The sequence below is a fragment of the Arachis hypogaea genome, chromosome 19 (assembly GCF_003086295.3).
Source record: "Arachis hypogaea cultivar Tifrunner chromosome 19, arahy.Tifrunner.gnm2.J5K5, whole genome shotgun sequence".
NCBI classification, from domain to species: Eukaryota; Viridiplantae; Streptophyta; class Magnoliopsida; order Fabales; family Fabaceae; genus Arachis; species Arachis hypogaea.
Genome location: NC_092054.1, coordinates 32,547,945 through 32,564,777, shown reverse-complemented (window position 1 = coordinate 32,564,777; position 16,833 = coordinate 32,547,945). Strand labels below are relative to the sequence as shown.

Below are 16,833 nucleotides of genomic sequence, written 5' to 3'. Positions count from 1 at the left end.
GTTTCTTTCAAACCAACCGGTTCCCGGTCCATTCTAACCTGTCAGGACTGGCCAGTTTAGCGATTCTCCATCGGTATCTAACTGGATTAGGGCTGGCAATTCATACCCTACCCGCGAGTACTCAACCCGGTCCAACCCGTTCGGGTAGGGTAGGATACGGTCTGGGTATGCCTGCGGGTAGGGTAGGGTACGAGTTTAGGGTGTACTCTACCCTACCCTACCCGCACCTCAAATATAACACATATTTTATAAAAATTAGGTATATAGTGAAGAAAGTGAGAGTTAAACTCACAACCTCTCTTATGTAATGACTTACAATAAGTGAACAACCACTAAACTAGTTAGTTAATTTAGTGATTTAGAGCATTAGTTTGTTATTTTTTATGTCATTAATATGTAAAATTTGAAATTATTGAATTTTATATTTACTTTTAAAAAATTTGATATTTCTACGAGTAGGGTAGGGTAGGGTAGGGTTTAGAACTTTAGGGTGCGGGTAGGGTTAGGATTGAGAGATTCTCAACCCGCGGGTAGGGTAGGGTAGAGTTTTAATAGAATTTTAAACCCGCGGGTAAACCTACCCTACCCTAACCATTGCCAGCCCTAAACTGGATTGTTAATATCATCGGTTCGCGATTAGATCAGTTCGACCGGTTGGTCCGGTCTGACTTTTAAAACCATAAAAAAACCTCAAAAATCACCTTTTGTTGTAAAATAAATAAATAAGGAAGATATAAATATAAGATAGAGAGATATAAAATTCTAGTATTAATGTTCACCAATATAATTATCTTGATATAATAAAAGTGATTTATATATATTACTAATATAAGTAGTATCGTATGTAAAGAGAGAAGAGTATAAAGAGAGAGAATATTGTTATTGCTGTGTGTACTGTGTTGTTTCAATCGTTGCTTCTACTATTTATACAGGTGACAAGCTTTTGATTTCAACCTTCATTAATTTTAAACTTGCCTTGAAAAGTTATTCCTTCAGCATAGGAAAGATTAGCCGCCCAATTTCATAAATGGGCATTCAATACGTTCTTATCACAACTAGGGCTGTCCATGGATCGGATCATATCCGTAGATCTGCGGTATTTATCCGCATCCGATCCGATAATTGCGGATATGATCCGATCCGTAAACTGATCGGATAGGATAGGATCCGATCCGCACATATTAAGGATCGGATTGCAGATTTCTGTGCTGTATCCGCGTATCCGATCCGCGGATCCGCACAAAATAATTAAAAGATAAAAAAATAAAAAATATATATACGTTAGTTACTTTGTGTTGCAGCCACCTAACCTAACCCTAATCTCATTTTCACATTTTGCACTTCACGTCTTCACCCTTCGTCCCTTCCCTTCCAGCCTTCCTTGTTCCTTCCTTCACGGCGCTGAAATGTGAAAGCCTGAAACAAAGTGAAACCCAAATCTCCAGACCCCAATCTCACCCATTCACCCCAATTTCTGAAACCGCTCACCCCGCCGTTCACCCCCTGACACCCAATCTCTCAGACTCTCACCTATTCTGCCGTTCACCCCACCGTTCACCCCGCCGTTCACCCCCTGACCCCCAATCTCTCAGACTCTCACCTATTCTGCCATTCACCCCGCCGTTCACCCCCGCCGTTCCTGCCTGCGCTGGTCGGTTTTCTCGTCAACGTTGACGACGATGTTCAGATCCTTGAGCAGGCTGTTATGGCGTTGAATCTTGGATCTGGATCTGGATAACATCGAAGACGGCGAGCTCTGGTGGAAAACCTTGATGCTCAAGAACCAGAGCAACACTAGCAGCAGCTGCTTAGATTCTCTGGTGGAAAAACCCCCAATCTCTCACCCCTAGGCCCTAATCTCTTCACCGTGTTCAGGACTTCAGGTAATTTTCATGAGTAACCTGCTGAATTGAAATGCTCTATTTCTCTGTTCTGTATTTGAACTCAATTTTTTGACTTATTTTCAATACATAATAGTAACCTGTTGTAATTACCCTTACTGTTATTGTGTTTTTTAAAGAATTCTGCTCATGTTATTGTTTATATGAATTATGTGAGATGCTGGTGTTCTATTCTATGTTTGTATGATTTATGTAATTATGTGAGATGTTTCTTGTAGGATTGTGTTGCTTGAAATGGCTGATAAGCAAGCAGTTACAAACAATACAAGTGGATCTAAAGTAGGGAGCATTCCTACTCCACCAAATGTTGCTGCATCGACACCTTCTGAGTCAGCAAGGAGAGGGGAATCAGTGACTAATCTAGCCTCAAGTGATGCTCCTACTGCTGGAACAGAGACACAGACAGGCCAGCCAGGTAAACGAAAGGCTAACAGGCTCCCTTCTATTGTTTGGGATCACTTTAAAAAAAATACGGAAGAAACTAAAGCTCAATATAAACATTGCTTGAAATGGTTACAATGTCATAGTCGTAGGGATGGCACCTCTAATCTAAAAAAAAATACATTGGAACTTGTGCGAAGAACCCAAATAATCATGTTGATAAAAAACAAAAAACCCTTGTGTTCACAAATTCTAATTTAGATGAGCCACCAACATTGAAGGCAGTAGACTTTAACCAGGAGCGGTGTAGGCTTTCACTTTGTAAGATGATAATAATTGATGAACTCCCATTTAAGTTTGTAGAAAATACTGGATTTAGAGACTTTTGTGGTGAGATGCAACCTCAATTTAAAATCCCGAGTCGTCAGACAGTTGCTAGAGATTGTATGCAATTGTATATAGAGGAAAAGACCAAACTTAAATCCCTCTTGGAGTTGAACCATCAGATGATTTCTCTAACCACTGACACTTAGATATCTGTTCGAAACATGAACTATATGTGTGTAACTGCTCATTACATTGATGATGGATGGACGTTGAATAAGAAAATATTGTCTTTTAACTTGATTGCTGATCATACTGTGTTACCATAGGAAAAGCGTTAGAGAAGTGCCTAAAAGATTGGGGTATTCGGAAGCTTTGTACTGTAACTGTAGATAATGCTAGTCCAACTTTGTTGCTGTGAATACTTTGGTTAAAATTATGCGAGAATGGAATGGTTGTACTATGTTGGGTGGGGAATTTGTCCATCTGAGATGTGCTGCCCATATTTTGAACTTAATTGTTTGTGATGGTTTAAAAGATTTAAACTCTTCTATTGCTAGGATAAGAACTTCTTGTAAGTTTGTGAAGTCCTCTCCATCTAGATTAGCAACCTTTAGGAGGTGCGCACTTGAGGCAAACATTACTAGTCGTCAAATGATTATTCTTGATGTGCCAACTAGGTGGAATTCTACTTATATGATGTTGGAAGTGGCTAAAAAGTTCGAAAAGGCATTTGCTCGTCTTGCGAGAGAAGATGCTCATTTTGAGAGATATGTTGATGATGAGGGGGGCTCCTAGTGATGAAGATTGGAGTAGAGCTCGTATTTTCATGCGGTTTTTGCAAATTTTCTATCATGCAACTCTTTCATTCTCTAGTTCTTTGAATGTAACTTCAAATACTTTTTTCCATGTATTGTGTAAGATATTATGCACTTTAAATAAATGGATTGTAAGTGATGATTTGGTGTTGCGTGAGATGGCATCAGCTATGAAAGCTAAGTTTGATAAGTATTAGGATGATTCTGATCACCGTTACTCTTCTTCTTCTTCTTTCACTTCAAGTGACAAAGCCAATAAACCATCTTTAAATTATCTAGTGCTTGTTGCTGTGTTCCTTGATCCCCATTATAAGTTGGAATATATTCAGTTCACTTTGTCTGAGATGTATGGTGAAGGTGAAAAGTCTTCAAGGATCTTCAAAAAATTAAAGGATATTATTACTAAATTGTTTGAGCAATATACCATATGGAATCCTCGCCCCCCTCAAGATACTCAAGATACTAGCTTTTCTTCCAATACTACACCAAATCCGAGTTTAGACACGAGTGACATTGATAGCATTATGATTGAAGACCCTATGAGCAAGTGGAAACAAACACAAAGGATAAAGTTAAGTGAGCTCAAGAAGAATGAGATGGATAGGTATTTGGAAGATGAAGTGGCAGAAGATTTTAGTGAATTTGATATATTGAGATGGTGGAGAGGAAAGACTTTGAGGCATCGAATTCTGTCTTGCATGGCTAGAGATATATTAGCCATCCCTGTTTCTACTGTGACGTCTGAGTCAGTTTTTAGCACCGGAGGTCGTGTCCTTGACCCTTATCGTAGTGCTTTGAGTCCCACCACTGTAGAGGCTTTAATTTGTACTCAAAATTGGTTAAAACCTGCTAAGATTTTGGTTGAGCTTGATGAAGGAGATGCTGCGGTTGATTCAGGTATATAATGAATTGGTTCATTTATTTTTCGTCATTATTTATTCTTTATTCTTTATTTTATCCCATTGGCTTCGACATATTTGGTTGTTTAATTGAATAGAATTTTCTGGAGTTACTAGTGCTGGAGATCCTGAAGTTCAAAGTCAATTACATCCTCTTGAACCATCTTAGGTATTATAAGTTTATAACTAAGTACTTGTATTAGTGTATAATAACTTAGACTGTTTTTTTGTTCAATTTATTCTAACATGTTTCACTAATTTTTCAATATGTATTATTTTAATAGGAATACACGATTCATGATTGCTGCTGATGTCTGCTGCCTGCTGATTTAAGAAAGGATGGATCAAGTTGTTTTATTTTTAAGTAGCAAGAAACTTCATTCTCAATGTTCTTTCAACAATCTTAGATTTTAGTGTGTTATAATCTTGGATCAAGTTGTTTTATTTCTGCTGATGGTTGATAAGCATTTGCAGATTGTTTAGATTTTAGTGTGTTATAATGTTGCTGTTTTATTTTAAATGAGGCTTTTAGTATTTTAGTGCTTGTTGTTTTTACTTATTGGAAGTGTTTGTTGGAATGTTTGTTATTATATTTACTTATTTGTTAGTTTGTATGTTTTAGTTAGTAGTTGTTAAACTTGTTATTTATGTATTGTATTATTTTATTTTTGTTATTTAGAAAAAAATTGATTAAAATTATTTTAGGAACAAATAGATTTAAAAGTGTGAAAGCAACATTTTTTATTGAATTTTTTACTTAAAAAAATAATAAAAAAATGAGCTTAATCATGCGGATATATCCGCAATCCAATCCGATCCGATCCGTAAATGTGCGGATCGGATCCGACACTCAAAAACGCGGATATTGTATCCGATCCGATCTGATAGGAACTGTGCGGATCGGATCGAATTTTCGGCCATATCCGATCCGATCCGATCCATGGACAGCCCTAATCACAACACTCCCCTTTGGATGCCCATTTAGGATTATTGTCTCGTTAAAATCTTACTAAAGAAAAATTCAATGGGAAAAAACTTTAGTGAAGGAAAAAGAGTACAATATCCTTGGAGACTACCTCATTAAAAACTTTGTCAAGAAAAACCCAATGAGAAAAAATCTGACCAAGGAAAAAAGAGTACAGTCTCCCCCTCTTGTCGACATCATTTAATGTCTCGAAATCGGCGCATCCCAATCTCTTGTACCAATCTCTCAAAGGAGGATTTTGGGAGTGACTTTGTGAATAAATCTGCCAGATTGTCATTTGAGCGGATCTGTTGGACATCAATTGTCCCTTGATTTTGAAGATCATGAGTGAAGAAGAATTTGGGAGAAATATGCTTTGTTTTATCGCCTTTGATGTATCCGCCTTTAAGTTGAGCAATGTATGCTGTATTATCTTCAAACAGGACAGTTGGAGCTATCTTATGATCAATCAGTCCACATGATGACAGGATATATTGGATCAAACTCCTGAGCCAAAAACACTCGTGACTTGCTTCATGAATCGCAAGTATTTCGGCATGATTAGAGGATGTTGCAGCAATCGTCTGTTTCGTGGACCTCCATGACATAGTTGTTCCACCATATGTAAATAGATATCCTGTTTGAGATCTCCCTTTGTGTGGATCAGACAAGTATCCAGCATCTGTATAGCCAACTAGTTGTGACTTGGATCCATAGGGATAAAACAATCCCATATCAACCGTTCCATGAAGATATCGAAAGATTTGTTTGATTCCATTCCAATGTCTTCTGGTTGAAGAGGAACTATATCTTGCTAGTAAATTCATAGCAAATGATATATCGGGTCTTGTATTATTAGCAAGATACATTAGCGCTCCAATGGCACTGAGATATGGTACTTCAGGACCAATGATATCTTCATTTTCTTCTTTAGGACGGAATTGATCCTTTTCCACATCCAAAGATCTTACGATCATTGGCGTACTCAAAGGATGTGACTTATCCATATAAAATCTTTTCAAGATCTTCTCTGTGTATGTTGTTTGATGAATAAAGATTCCATTCTTTATATGCTCGATCTGCAGGCCGAGACAAAATTTAGTCCTTCTAAGATCTTTCATCTCAAACTCTTCTTTTAGAGTTTTTATAATTGTTGGAATCTCTTCATGAGTCCCAATGATATTTAAATCATTAACGTACACAACAATTATAATAAATCCAGATGCAGATTTCTTTATGAAAACACATGGACAGATATCATCATTCTTGAATCCATTTTTGGCCAGATACTCAGTAAGACGATTATACCACATTTGTTCAGATTGCTTTAGACCATATAAAGATCTTTACAATTTGACTGAGTATAACCCGTGCGAATATTCATTGGATGGTTTAGATATTTTTAGTCCTTCAGGGACTTTCATATAGATATCCCGATCTAATGAGCCGTATAAATAGGCTGTTACCTCATCCATTAAATGCATATGCAGTTTATGATATGCAGATAAACTGACCAAATAACGCAATGTTATCGCATCCACTACAGGGGAATACGTTTCTTCATAATCTATACCGGGTCTCTGTGAAAAACCTTGTGCTACAAGTCGAGCTTTGTAGCGTACAACTTCATTTTTTTCATTTCGTTTTCTCACAAATACCCATCGGTATCCAACAGATTTTACATCTTCTGGTGTACGGACTACAGGTCCAAAGACATCACGTTTTGCAAGTGAGTCTAACTCAGCCTTCATGGCTTCTTTCCATTTTGGCTAATCATTCCTTTGTTGACATTCTTCGACTGATCTTGCCTCAAGATCCTTACTTTCATGCATGATATTTAATGCCATATTTTATGCAAATATTTCATCGACAATTGTCTTATTTCGGTCCCATTTCTCTCCTGTAAAGACATAATTTATTGAGATCTCGTTATTTTCACAATTTTCAGGTACCTGAACGTCTTCTTGCGTTAAAACCATATCAGAATTTTGGATAACCGCAGGTGTCTTTACTATGTCTTTTTCAACAGGAATAGTATTTACCTCTTTTTTCTATCGAGGATTTTTGTCTTTGGAACTGACAGGCCTGCCACGCTTCTGGCGTGTATTTGCTTCGGTGGCAATTTGTCCAACTGGGACATCAATTTGAATTGGAGAATTTTCCGCTGGTATATAAGATTTGGTTATCCTCTTTGTATTTGAAAATGCATCAGGCAATTCATTTGCTATTCTTTGCAGATGTATAATCTTTTGAACTTCTAGTTCACATTGCCCTGATCGAGGATCTAAATGCATCAACGATGATGAATTCCAATTAAGTTCCTTTTCAAGAAGCTTATTCTCTCCCCCTAATGTTGGAAATTTTGATTCATCAAAATAACAATCCGCAAATCTGGATTTAAATACATCTCTATTTTGTATCTCAAGATACCTCACTATAGAGGGAGAATCATATCCAACACATATCCCTAATTTTCTTTGGGGTCCCATTTTGGTGCGAGAAGGTGGTACATTGGGAACATATATCGCACACCCAAATATTCTTAAATGGGAAACATTTGGCTGCTGGCCAAAAGCTAATTGCATAGGAGAGAACTGATGGTAACTCGTTGGCCTCAAACGAATAAGTGCTGCGGCATGTAAAATAGCATGCCTCCAAACCGAGGTTGGAAGATTTATTCTCATAAGTAAGGGTCTAGCAATTAATTGGAGGCGCTTAATAAGTGATTTTGCTAACCCATTTTGTGTGTGAACATGAGTTACGGATGTTCAACACTTATTCCATTAGCCATACAATAAGCTTCAAAAGCTTGGGAAGTAAATTCACCAGCATTATCAAGACGAATTACTTTGATTGGATTTTTTGGAAATTGTACTTTTAATCGAATAATTTGAGCCAGTAATCTCGCAAACGGCAGGTTGCGAGAAGACAGTAAGCACACATGTGACCATCTCGAAGATGCGTCTATCAGGACCATAAAATATCTAAAAGATCCACATGGTGGATGAATAGGTCCACATATATCACCTTGAATCCTTTCTAGGAATTCAGGGGACTCAAATCCAATCTTTACTGGTGATGGCCTTAAAATTAACTTCCCTTGAAAACATGCAGCACAACAAAGTTCACTAGATTTAAGAATCTTCTGGTTCTTTAGTGAATGTCCTTGGGAGTTTTCAATAATTCTCCGCATCATGGTTGTTCCCGGATGACCCAATCGGTCGTGCCAAGTTATGAATTCATTTGGGTTAGTAAGCTTCTGGTTTATAGTGGCATGTGATTCAATTGCACTAATTTTGGCATAATATAACCCAGATGAAAGTGTGGGCAACTTTTCTAATATAAACTTTTTATTTGAATCATGAGTTGTTATACATAAGTACTCATGACTTCCCTCATTCATAGTCTTAATATGATATCCATTTCGGCGAATATCTTTAAAGGAGTTAAACCCCAAAGTGGTCCCTGAGATTCACGGTTTGCACCAATTTAGTCCCTGACTTACCAATTGCACCATTTATGTCCCTGACTTTATTAAAATTGCACCAAGGTCATCCCTAGCCACATCTCCGGGCAAATTAACTGCCGCCGGCAGTGACCTGGCACTGAGAAGCCACGCTGGGTGCCACGCTGGAGTGCAATCTTGGCGCTAAAAATGTGGACGGATGAAACGGCGTCGTTTCATGTATATTTAGAAACAAAACCCAAATAACCCAAGTTCTATGATCACTTCATCTTCCTCTTCATCTTCTGAAAACCAAAACAATGCACCATGAAATCCTGAGTGCTGGCCATTGTATAGGGTTTGAAGGTTGAAAACGTTTGGCTCCATGGAGTTCGCTGCCACTGTGATAGTGTTGTGTGGTTGTTGTTGGTGAAGGAAGGAGAAGCAGTTCATCGCGATCACACGAAGGTACGTTTGAACTCGAAAAAAATAATGCTTTTCAACAAAAAGAATAGCATCAATGTCTGTGTTTGTTGAAAATTTGATTTTGGTTGATGAAAGTTAAAAGTTTTTGATTATCTATTAGGGTTTTTGTGTGTAGTGGTGAAATTTTTTCCATGCTCTGTTTTGAATGCAATCTTAGTTGGGTTGGTTGATGGGTGTTTCTGGTGTTTTATAAGTGGTTGAATGTCAATGTTTATTTTTGCATGTGTGAATCTGATTGTTTGGTTCCTCAATTTGGTTTTCTGCATAATGCAGATGGAGACTTTGATGGATATCATGTTCCATCATGGGGGAATATTTAAAAAAAATGATGATAGAATACTAGTGTACTCACCAGATAACAGAACTTGCTTAGGAGATTTAGATGAGGACACGTTGGATGTGTTCTTCGTAAGGAACTATTACAAGGAGCTTGGGTATGACAACATACTTCAGTGTTGGTGGCTGCCTCCTGGGAGGAGCTTAGATTGTGGACTGAGGGCTCTTACATCTGATGGTGAATTAAGAGAGATGTGTTTTGCTGCACAGAATAATGATGGAGTTGTTGATGTGTACTTTGAGCATGGGGTGTCCACACCAGAGGTGATTGCAGGGAAGGAGGTTGTAGTATGGGTTGATGATACTTGTGAGGGAGACTTGGTGAGCAAGAAGAACACAAGTGAGGGTCCCGAAGCTGATGGTAACACCTCGAACCCAACTACAGAACCGAATCCTATCCCAAATGCAAACCCAATCCCCATAAATAATCCTATTCCAACCCCCCTGAAACCAACCCTGTCACTATTCCAAACCCCATTGATGATAACACAATCCCAAATCCAATGCCTGCTAAGGCTCATGAGAAACCCAATCTGAAATCCAATTCTAATCTAAAGCCTAAGCCTAAGTCAAAGCCCAACTCAACATCCAACTTCAGGCCCAAATTGACTAAAAAGCCCAATCAGAAGCCCAACCCAAGCCTGAAAACCAAGCTGAGAGAGACTACCAAGGCATGCTCCACAGCCAAAGATAAAGACAAAGCAAAAATGAAGTCCAAACCTCAGTTTTTACCTAGGAGAATTACAAGATCTCAGGCTGTTAGAACATATAGAAGGTCTGCTAATAAGGGCAAGGGAGCTCTTCATGTTGACTTAACTATAAATGATGATTTCAGTGATGATGATAGTTCAGAGGATAGTTCCTTTAAGCCAATACAAGAAGATAGCTCTAGCAGTGAAGATAATGCAAGTATGTCCAAACCAAGAAATAAGAAAGTAAAGGACATCAAGAGAGCTACATATGCTGCTGCTAAGACAAGAGAGAACATAATGCAACCAGATGATGCATTGGTTGAAGATGTGTCAGATGGAGAGGTGGACTTGGGGTTTATGGGAACTCCAGGGATTGTTGATGTGTATGAAGCACTTGACCCAGGTGCAGAATCTGATGGTGCTAATTCTTAGCACTCAGAGGAGATGAAGACTCCTCCTAATTCTGAAGATGAGCTACAATCTGATGAGGAGTCAGACGGATTTCCAATATTTAAAAATGGGACAAGATTCAGTGAGCTACATCTACAAGTAGGTATGAAATTCAACACCAAGTATGAGTTCAGAGAAGCTATAAGAGAGTATACTATCCAAGAGGGGAGGAAAATTAAGTTAAAAAAATGACAATATTAGATGCAGGGCTGTGTGTAAGGTGAAAGAGTGTGCCTGGGTTGTGTATGCCTCAAGGGACTGTGATGACTCATGTTGGCAAATCAAGACTTTCAACGACAACCATACTTGTGCGAGGGAGAACACCAACAGGGCTACTAATAGGGCTTGGGTTGCTAGTAAATTAGTGAAAAAGGTAAGGAAATACCCCAATTTCAAGCAATGCGAGGCTGCTGTGTACTTCAGGACAAAGTGTGACCTTATTCTGAATAGAAATTCCATTGCAAGGGCACTGAAAGATGCAAGGAATGTAGTATACGGGGATGAGAAGGCACAATATGCGAAACTAAGGGACTATGCTGAAACTTTACTGAAGACGAATCCTAGATCTACGATACAGATATGTGTCAAACCTCAACCAAATGGAGACGTCATATTTGATAAGATGTATGTTTGTTTGCATGGTTGCAAAATGGGATTCAAGGCAGGTTGTCGCCCCTTGATTGGGCTTGATAGGGCATTTCTGAAGACACAATTTGGAGGTCAAATCTTAAATGCTGTGGCACAAGATGCCAATCATCACATTTACGTAATTGCATGGGCTATAGTTGAAATAGAGAATACAGACACTTGGAGATGGTTCCTGGAGCTGCTTCATGCTGATCTTGGAGACTACAAAACTAACGGATGGTGCTTTATTTCTGATATGCAGAAGGTAATGTTAACTTTCATGTGCTTTTAACAATATTTGATTCTCTGGATGTAAGTGGTTTGGATGGGAATAATGGTTGTAAAATTTGTATGTTATATATGTCCTATGAATTTTGTATACATGATGTTGGTTGTTGATATGCACTCTTAGTTTAGTTAGATCCGAATAGCACAAGGGACCAATCGTGCATTTTACACCTAACTGAAAGGACTAAATTGTATTAAAATACGAAAGTCAGGGACTATACTTAATTCGATGGAATTGTTTGATCTTAAAGAGGACCCTCTATAATTTCGCACGTGAGGAGTTATTTCTTGGTTTCGTCCATTCGGGACAGCTATTCGAAATCTTAGTGAAAGACTGGATTTATTATCTCATGTTTGCTTTTCGTGAAAAAATACCAATTGAAGATATTATTTCTTGGAATGAGGTTTATTCGTTTTTAAGTAAGCATGTAATTCAAGGAGAAATTTCCTTACCTGTCCAATTTCTAATGAAGTGATTGTGTACACTGACCATGCTGCTCTCAAATATCTACTTACAAAGCAGGATTCAAAACCCAGGCTCATAAGATGGGTGTTGCTTCTGCAAGAGTTTGATATAGAAATAAGAGACAGAAAAGGGACAGAGAATCAAGTAGCAGATCACCTGTCCCGGGTAGAACCAGTAGAAGGGATGTCTCTATCCCTCACTGAGATCTCTGAAACCTTTCCGGATGAGCAACTCTTTGCCATTCAGGAGGTGGCATGGTTTGCAGACATCGCAAACTATAAAGCTGCAAGGTTCATTCCCAAGGAGTTCAGCAGGCAGCAAAAGAAAAAACTACTTTCTGATGCAAAGTACTACTTGTGGGATGAACCATATCTCTTCAAGAGATGCGCAGACGGACTAATCCGTAGGTGCGTGCCTAGAGAAAAGGCGCAGAAGATCCTATGGCATTGCCATGGATCACAATATGGAGGACATTTCGGAGGTGAGTGAACAACCACCAAAGTCCTCCAATGTGGCTTCTATTGGCCTACAATCTATAGAGACTCCCGAGAGTTTGTACATAACTGTGACAGTTGCCAGCGAGCTGATAATCTGCCTCATGGTTACGCCATGCCTCAACAAGGGATCCTAGAGATTGAGTTATTTGATGTATGGGATAGTGACTTCATGGGTCCTTTCCCACCATCATACTCAAACACTTACATTCTGGTGGCAGTGGACTATGTATCTAAATGGGTGGAGGCAATTGCAAAACCCACTAACGATACTAAGACAGTACTGAAGTTCCTCCAAAAACATATCTTTAGCAGATTTGGTATCCCTAGAGCACTGATCAGTGATGGAGACACTCATTTCTGCAATAAACAGCTTTATACTGCCATGGTTCGATATGGAATTAGCCACAAGGTGGCAACTCCATATCATCCACAGACCAATGGACAAGCTGAAGTCTCTAATAGAGAACTAAAAAGAATCCTGGAACGGACTGTAATTGTCCGTAGAAAGGATTGGGCGAAGAGCTTGGATGATGCTCTATGGGCATACAGAACATCATTCAAGACTCCTATAGGGACCTCTCCATACCAGCTTGAATATGGGAAGGCCTGTCACCTGCCTGTGGAACTGGAGCATAGAGCCTACTAGGCAACCAGATTCCTAAACCTTGATGCCAAGTTAGCTGGAGAGAAAAGGTTGCTCCAGCTGAATGAGCTAGAGGAATTCAGACTCAATGCTTTTGAAAATGCCAAAATTTACAAGGAGAAAGCAAAGAGATGGCATGATAAGAACCTGTCATCCAGAGTCTTTGAGCCAGGACAAAAGGTTCTGCTGTTTAACTCTAGGCTCAGGCTATTCCCTGGAAAACTAAAATCCCGGTGAAGAGGACCATATGATTACAGGCATGTCACCATATGGATATGTAGAGCTTCAGGATATTGATTCTGACAAAAAGTTCATTGTTAATAGACAGAGAGTCAAACATTATCTTGAAAGCAATTTTGAGCAAGAATGCTCAAAACTGAGACTAGATTAAAGCTTAGTAAGGTCTAGCTAAAGACGATAAAGAAGCGCTTGCTGGGAGGCAACACAGCCATTACTGTAGTTTATTTGCTATTTAAATAATAATTATAGGAGTTTAATAAGTTATCATCAGAACTAATTCTCATTTACAGGAGTTCACAGAGCTACAGAAGGATTCAGAGCAGAGAAAAGAAGCTCACTGGCATAAAAACGCCAGTAAGAGGCACTTTCTGGCGTTTAACGCCAGCCAGGGTACCTGGCTGGGCGTTTAACGCCAGCCAGGTACCTGGCTGGGCGTTAAACGCCCAAAACAAGCAACTTCTGGGCGTTAAATGCTATAATGGGTGCCATTCTGGGCGTTTAACGCCAGAACTACAGCATCCTGGGCGTTTAGAAAAACGCCCAGTGATAAAGACTTTCTGGTGTTTAACGCCAGCCAGGGTACCTGGCTGGGCGTTAAACGGCCAAAACAAGCAGTGTTTGGGCGTTTAACGCCAGGAATGTGGAGGGAAGGTAATTTTTGTTTTCCAACCCAAAATTTTTTAATTTTTATGTTTTCATCAATAATTTCTTGCATAAACATATTTCAAATCCTCATCTTTTCAATTTCAAATTTCAAAAAAAAAAAATATAACTCTTAATCCTAAAATTCTTTCCTTATTTTCAAACTTTTTTCAAAATTCATATATCTTTTTAATTTCTCTTCAAATCTTTTTCAAAATATATTCATCTATATATCTTGTTAATATCTTTTCAAATTTAGATTTATCTTTTTCAAAACTATCTCCTATCTTTTCAATTTTAAAATTACATCTTTTGCATATCATAATTATCTTTTTACAAATCATATCTTCTATCATATCTTTTTCAAAAATTTTCGAACCCACCCCTCCCTTTTTAAATTGCCATTCGGCCACCCCTTCTCCTCCACAATTCGAATTTGGCTCTCCTCCTTCTCCTCTCTTTTCCTTTCTTTTGCTTGAAGACAAGCAAACCTCTAAGTTTGGTGTGTTTTGCGTGATCACTGAGCTAAGACTCACTAAGATCATGGCTCCTGAGGGAAAATAAACCACTTCAAGAGGCAAGAAAGAGAATAATCCAAGACCACTTTGGAATCAAGAGAGGTTCTTAACCAAAGAACATTCGGACCACTACCATAAAATAATGGGTCTAAGGTCAGTGATCCCGGAAGTAAAATTCGATCTGAAAGAAGACGAATATCCGGAGATCCAAGAGCAAATTCGAAACAGAGGCTGGGAAATTCTAGCTAATCCTGTGACAAAAGTGGGTAGAAACATGGTTCAGGAATTCTACTCAAATCTGTGGCAAACAGAGAGGCAGAGAATGACTGGAACCACTTTCTATACCTTTCGAACCATGGTCAGAGGGAAGATGATTCACTTCCACCTTGACAGAATAAGAGAGGTCTTCAAGCTACCTCAACTACAAGATGATCCAGAATCCTTTAATAGGAGAATGGTATGTGATGATAAGCGCTTGGACCAAATTCTAGAGGACATATGCATCCCTGGAACCAAGTGGACAACCAGCACAAAAGGTGTTCCAAATCAACTCAAGAGAGGAGATCTCAAACCAATTGCTAGAGGCTGGCTGGATTTCATTGGGTGTTCCATACTGCCTACCAGCAACCGCTCCGAAGTCACTATCAAGAGAGCAGTGATGATCCACTGTATTATGCAAGGAAATGAAGTGGAGGTTCATCAACTGATTTCTTGTGAGCTCTACACAATTGCAAATAAGAACTCCAAGTACGCCAAGTTGGCTTACCCAAACTTGATTTCTCTGCTATGTAAAGAGGCTGGGGTGAAGATGGGAGTAGATGAGTTCATCCCAGTCAAACATCCAATCACCAAGAAGTCAATGGAGGGACAACAAGTACAAGAAAACTCCATCAAAAGGAGAGCGCAGGAGTTCCTCCCAGAAATCCCTCAGATTGACTACTGGACCCGCCTAGAAGCATCTGTGACCAAGTTGCAAGAAACTATGGATCAACTCAAGGAAGAACAGTAGAATCAAAATTTTATGATCTGCAAACTGCTTAAGGAACAGGAGAAGCAAGGGCATAAATTACAGGAGCTGAAGCGCCAGAAGCTTTCTCTTGAAGGTCCAGGCAACCCACAAATTGAAGGAGCATCCATCTCCCAAAATAAAGGTTGTTCAGTCCTAATCTTAATTCTGTGATAACTTCTGCTATTAGAAATCTATCTTAGGAGTCATATGAGTAGTAGTAATTAGTATTCTTGTTTTTTATTTTTATCATCTCCAAGTAAGCTATAATTTATTTTTCTCATCATCATTAAACATGAATAAAATAGCAGATATTTTTAGAATAAGGAGGCAATTTTTTTCGAGTTCTTAATAAGAAAAATTCAAATTATTTATATGTGGTGGCAACACTTTTTGTCTTCTGAATGAATGCTTAAACAGTGCATATTTTTTATCTTGTTGTTTATGAATGTTAAAACTGTTGGCTCTTGAAAGAATGATGAAAAAGAGAAATGTTATTGATAATCTGAAAAATCATAAAATTGATTATTGAAGCAAGAAAAAGCAGTGAAAAAAAAAGGAGAGAGGAAAGAGAAAAAGAAAAAGAAAAAGCCAATAGCCCTTAAAACCAAAAGGCAAGGGTAAAAAGGATCCAAGGTTTTGAGCATCAATGGATAGGAGGGCCTAACGGACTAAAATCCTGGCCTAAGCGGCTGAACCCAGCTGTCCCTAACCATGTGCTTGTGGCATGCAGGTCCAAGTGAAAAGCTTGAGACTGAGTGGTTAAAGTCGTGATCCAAAAGAGTGTGCTTAAGAACTCTGGACACCTATAATTGGGGACTTTAGCAAAGCTGAGTCACAATCTGAAAAGGTTCACCCAGTTATGTGTCTGTGACATTTTTGTGTCCGGTGGTAATACTGGAAGACAAAGTGCTTAGGGCCACGACCAAGACTCATAAAGTAGCTGTGTTCAAGAATCAACATACTAAACTAGGAGAATCAATAACACTATCTGAATTCTGAGTTCCTATGGATGCCAATCATTCTAAACTTCAAGGGATGAAGTGAGATGCCAAAACTGTTCAGGAGCAAAAAGCTACCAGCCCCGCTCATCTAATTAGAATTGAGCTTCATGTAAAACTCTGAGATTGCCTCTTGATTTTCGTGCTATCCTATTTTATTTATCTAGTTTCTTGGGGACAAGCAACATTTTAAGTTTGGTGTTGTGATG

At 38.7% G+C, this 16,833-nt stretch overlaps 1 protein-coding gene across 1 annotated transcript; it reads left to right on the top strand.

Annotated features, from left to right (window-relative positions):
* Positions 1–10,690: 10,690 nt before the first annotated feature.
* Positions 10,691–11,615, top strand: LOC112778217 (uncharacterized). The gene is made up of 2 exons (XM_025822564.1): positions 10,691–10,795; positions 10,917–11,615. The coding sequence occupies exons 1-2, from the start codon at positions 10,691–10,693 to the stop codon at positions 11,613–11,615; spliced, it is 804 nt and encodes a 267-aa protein (XP_025678349.1).
* The last annotated feature ends 5,218 nt before the right edge of the window (positions 11,616–16,833 follow it).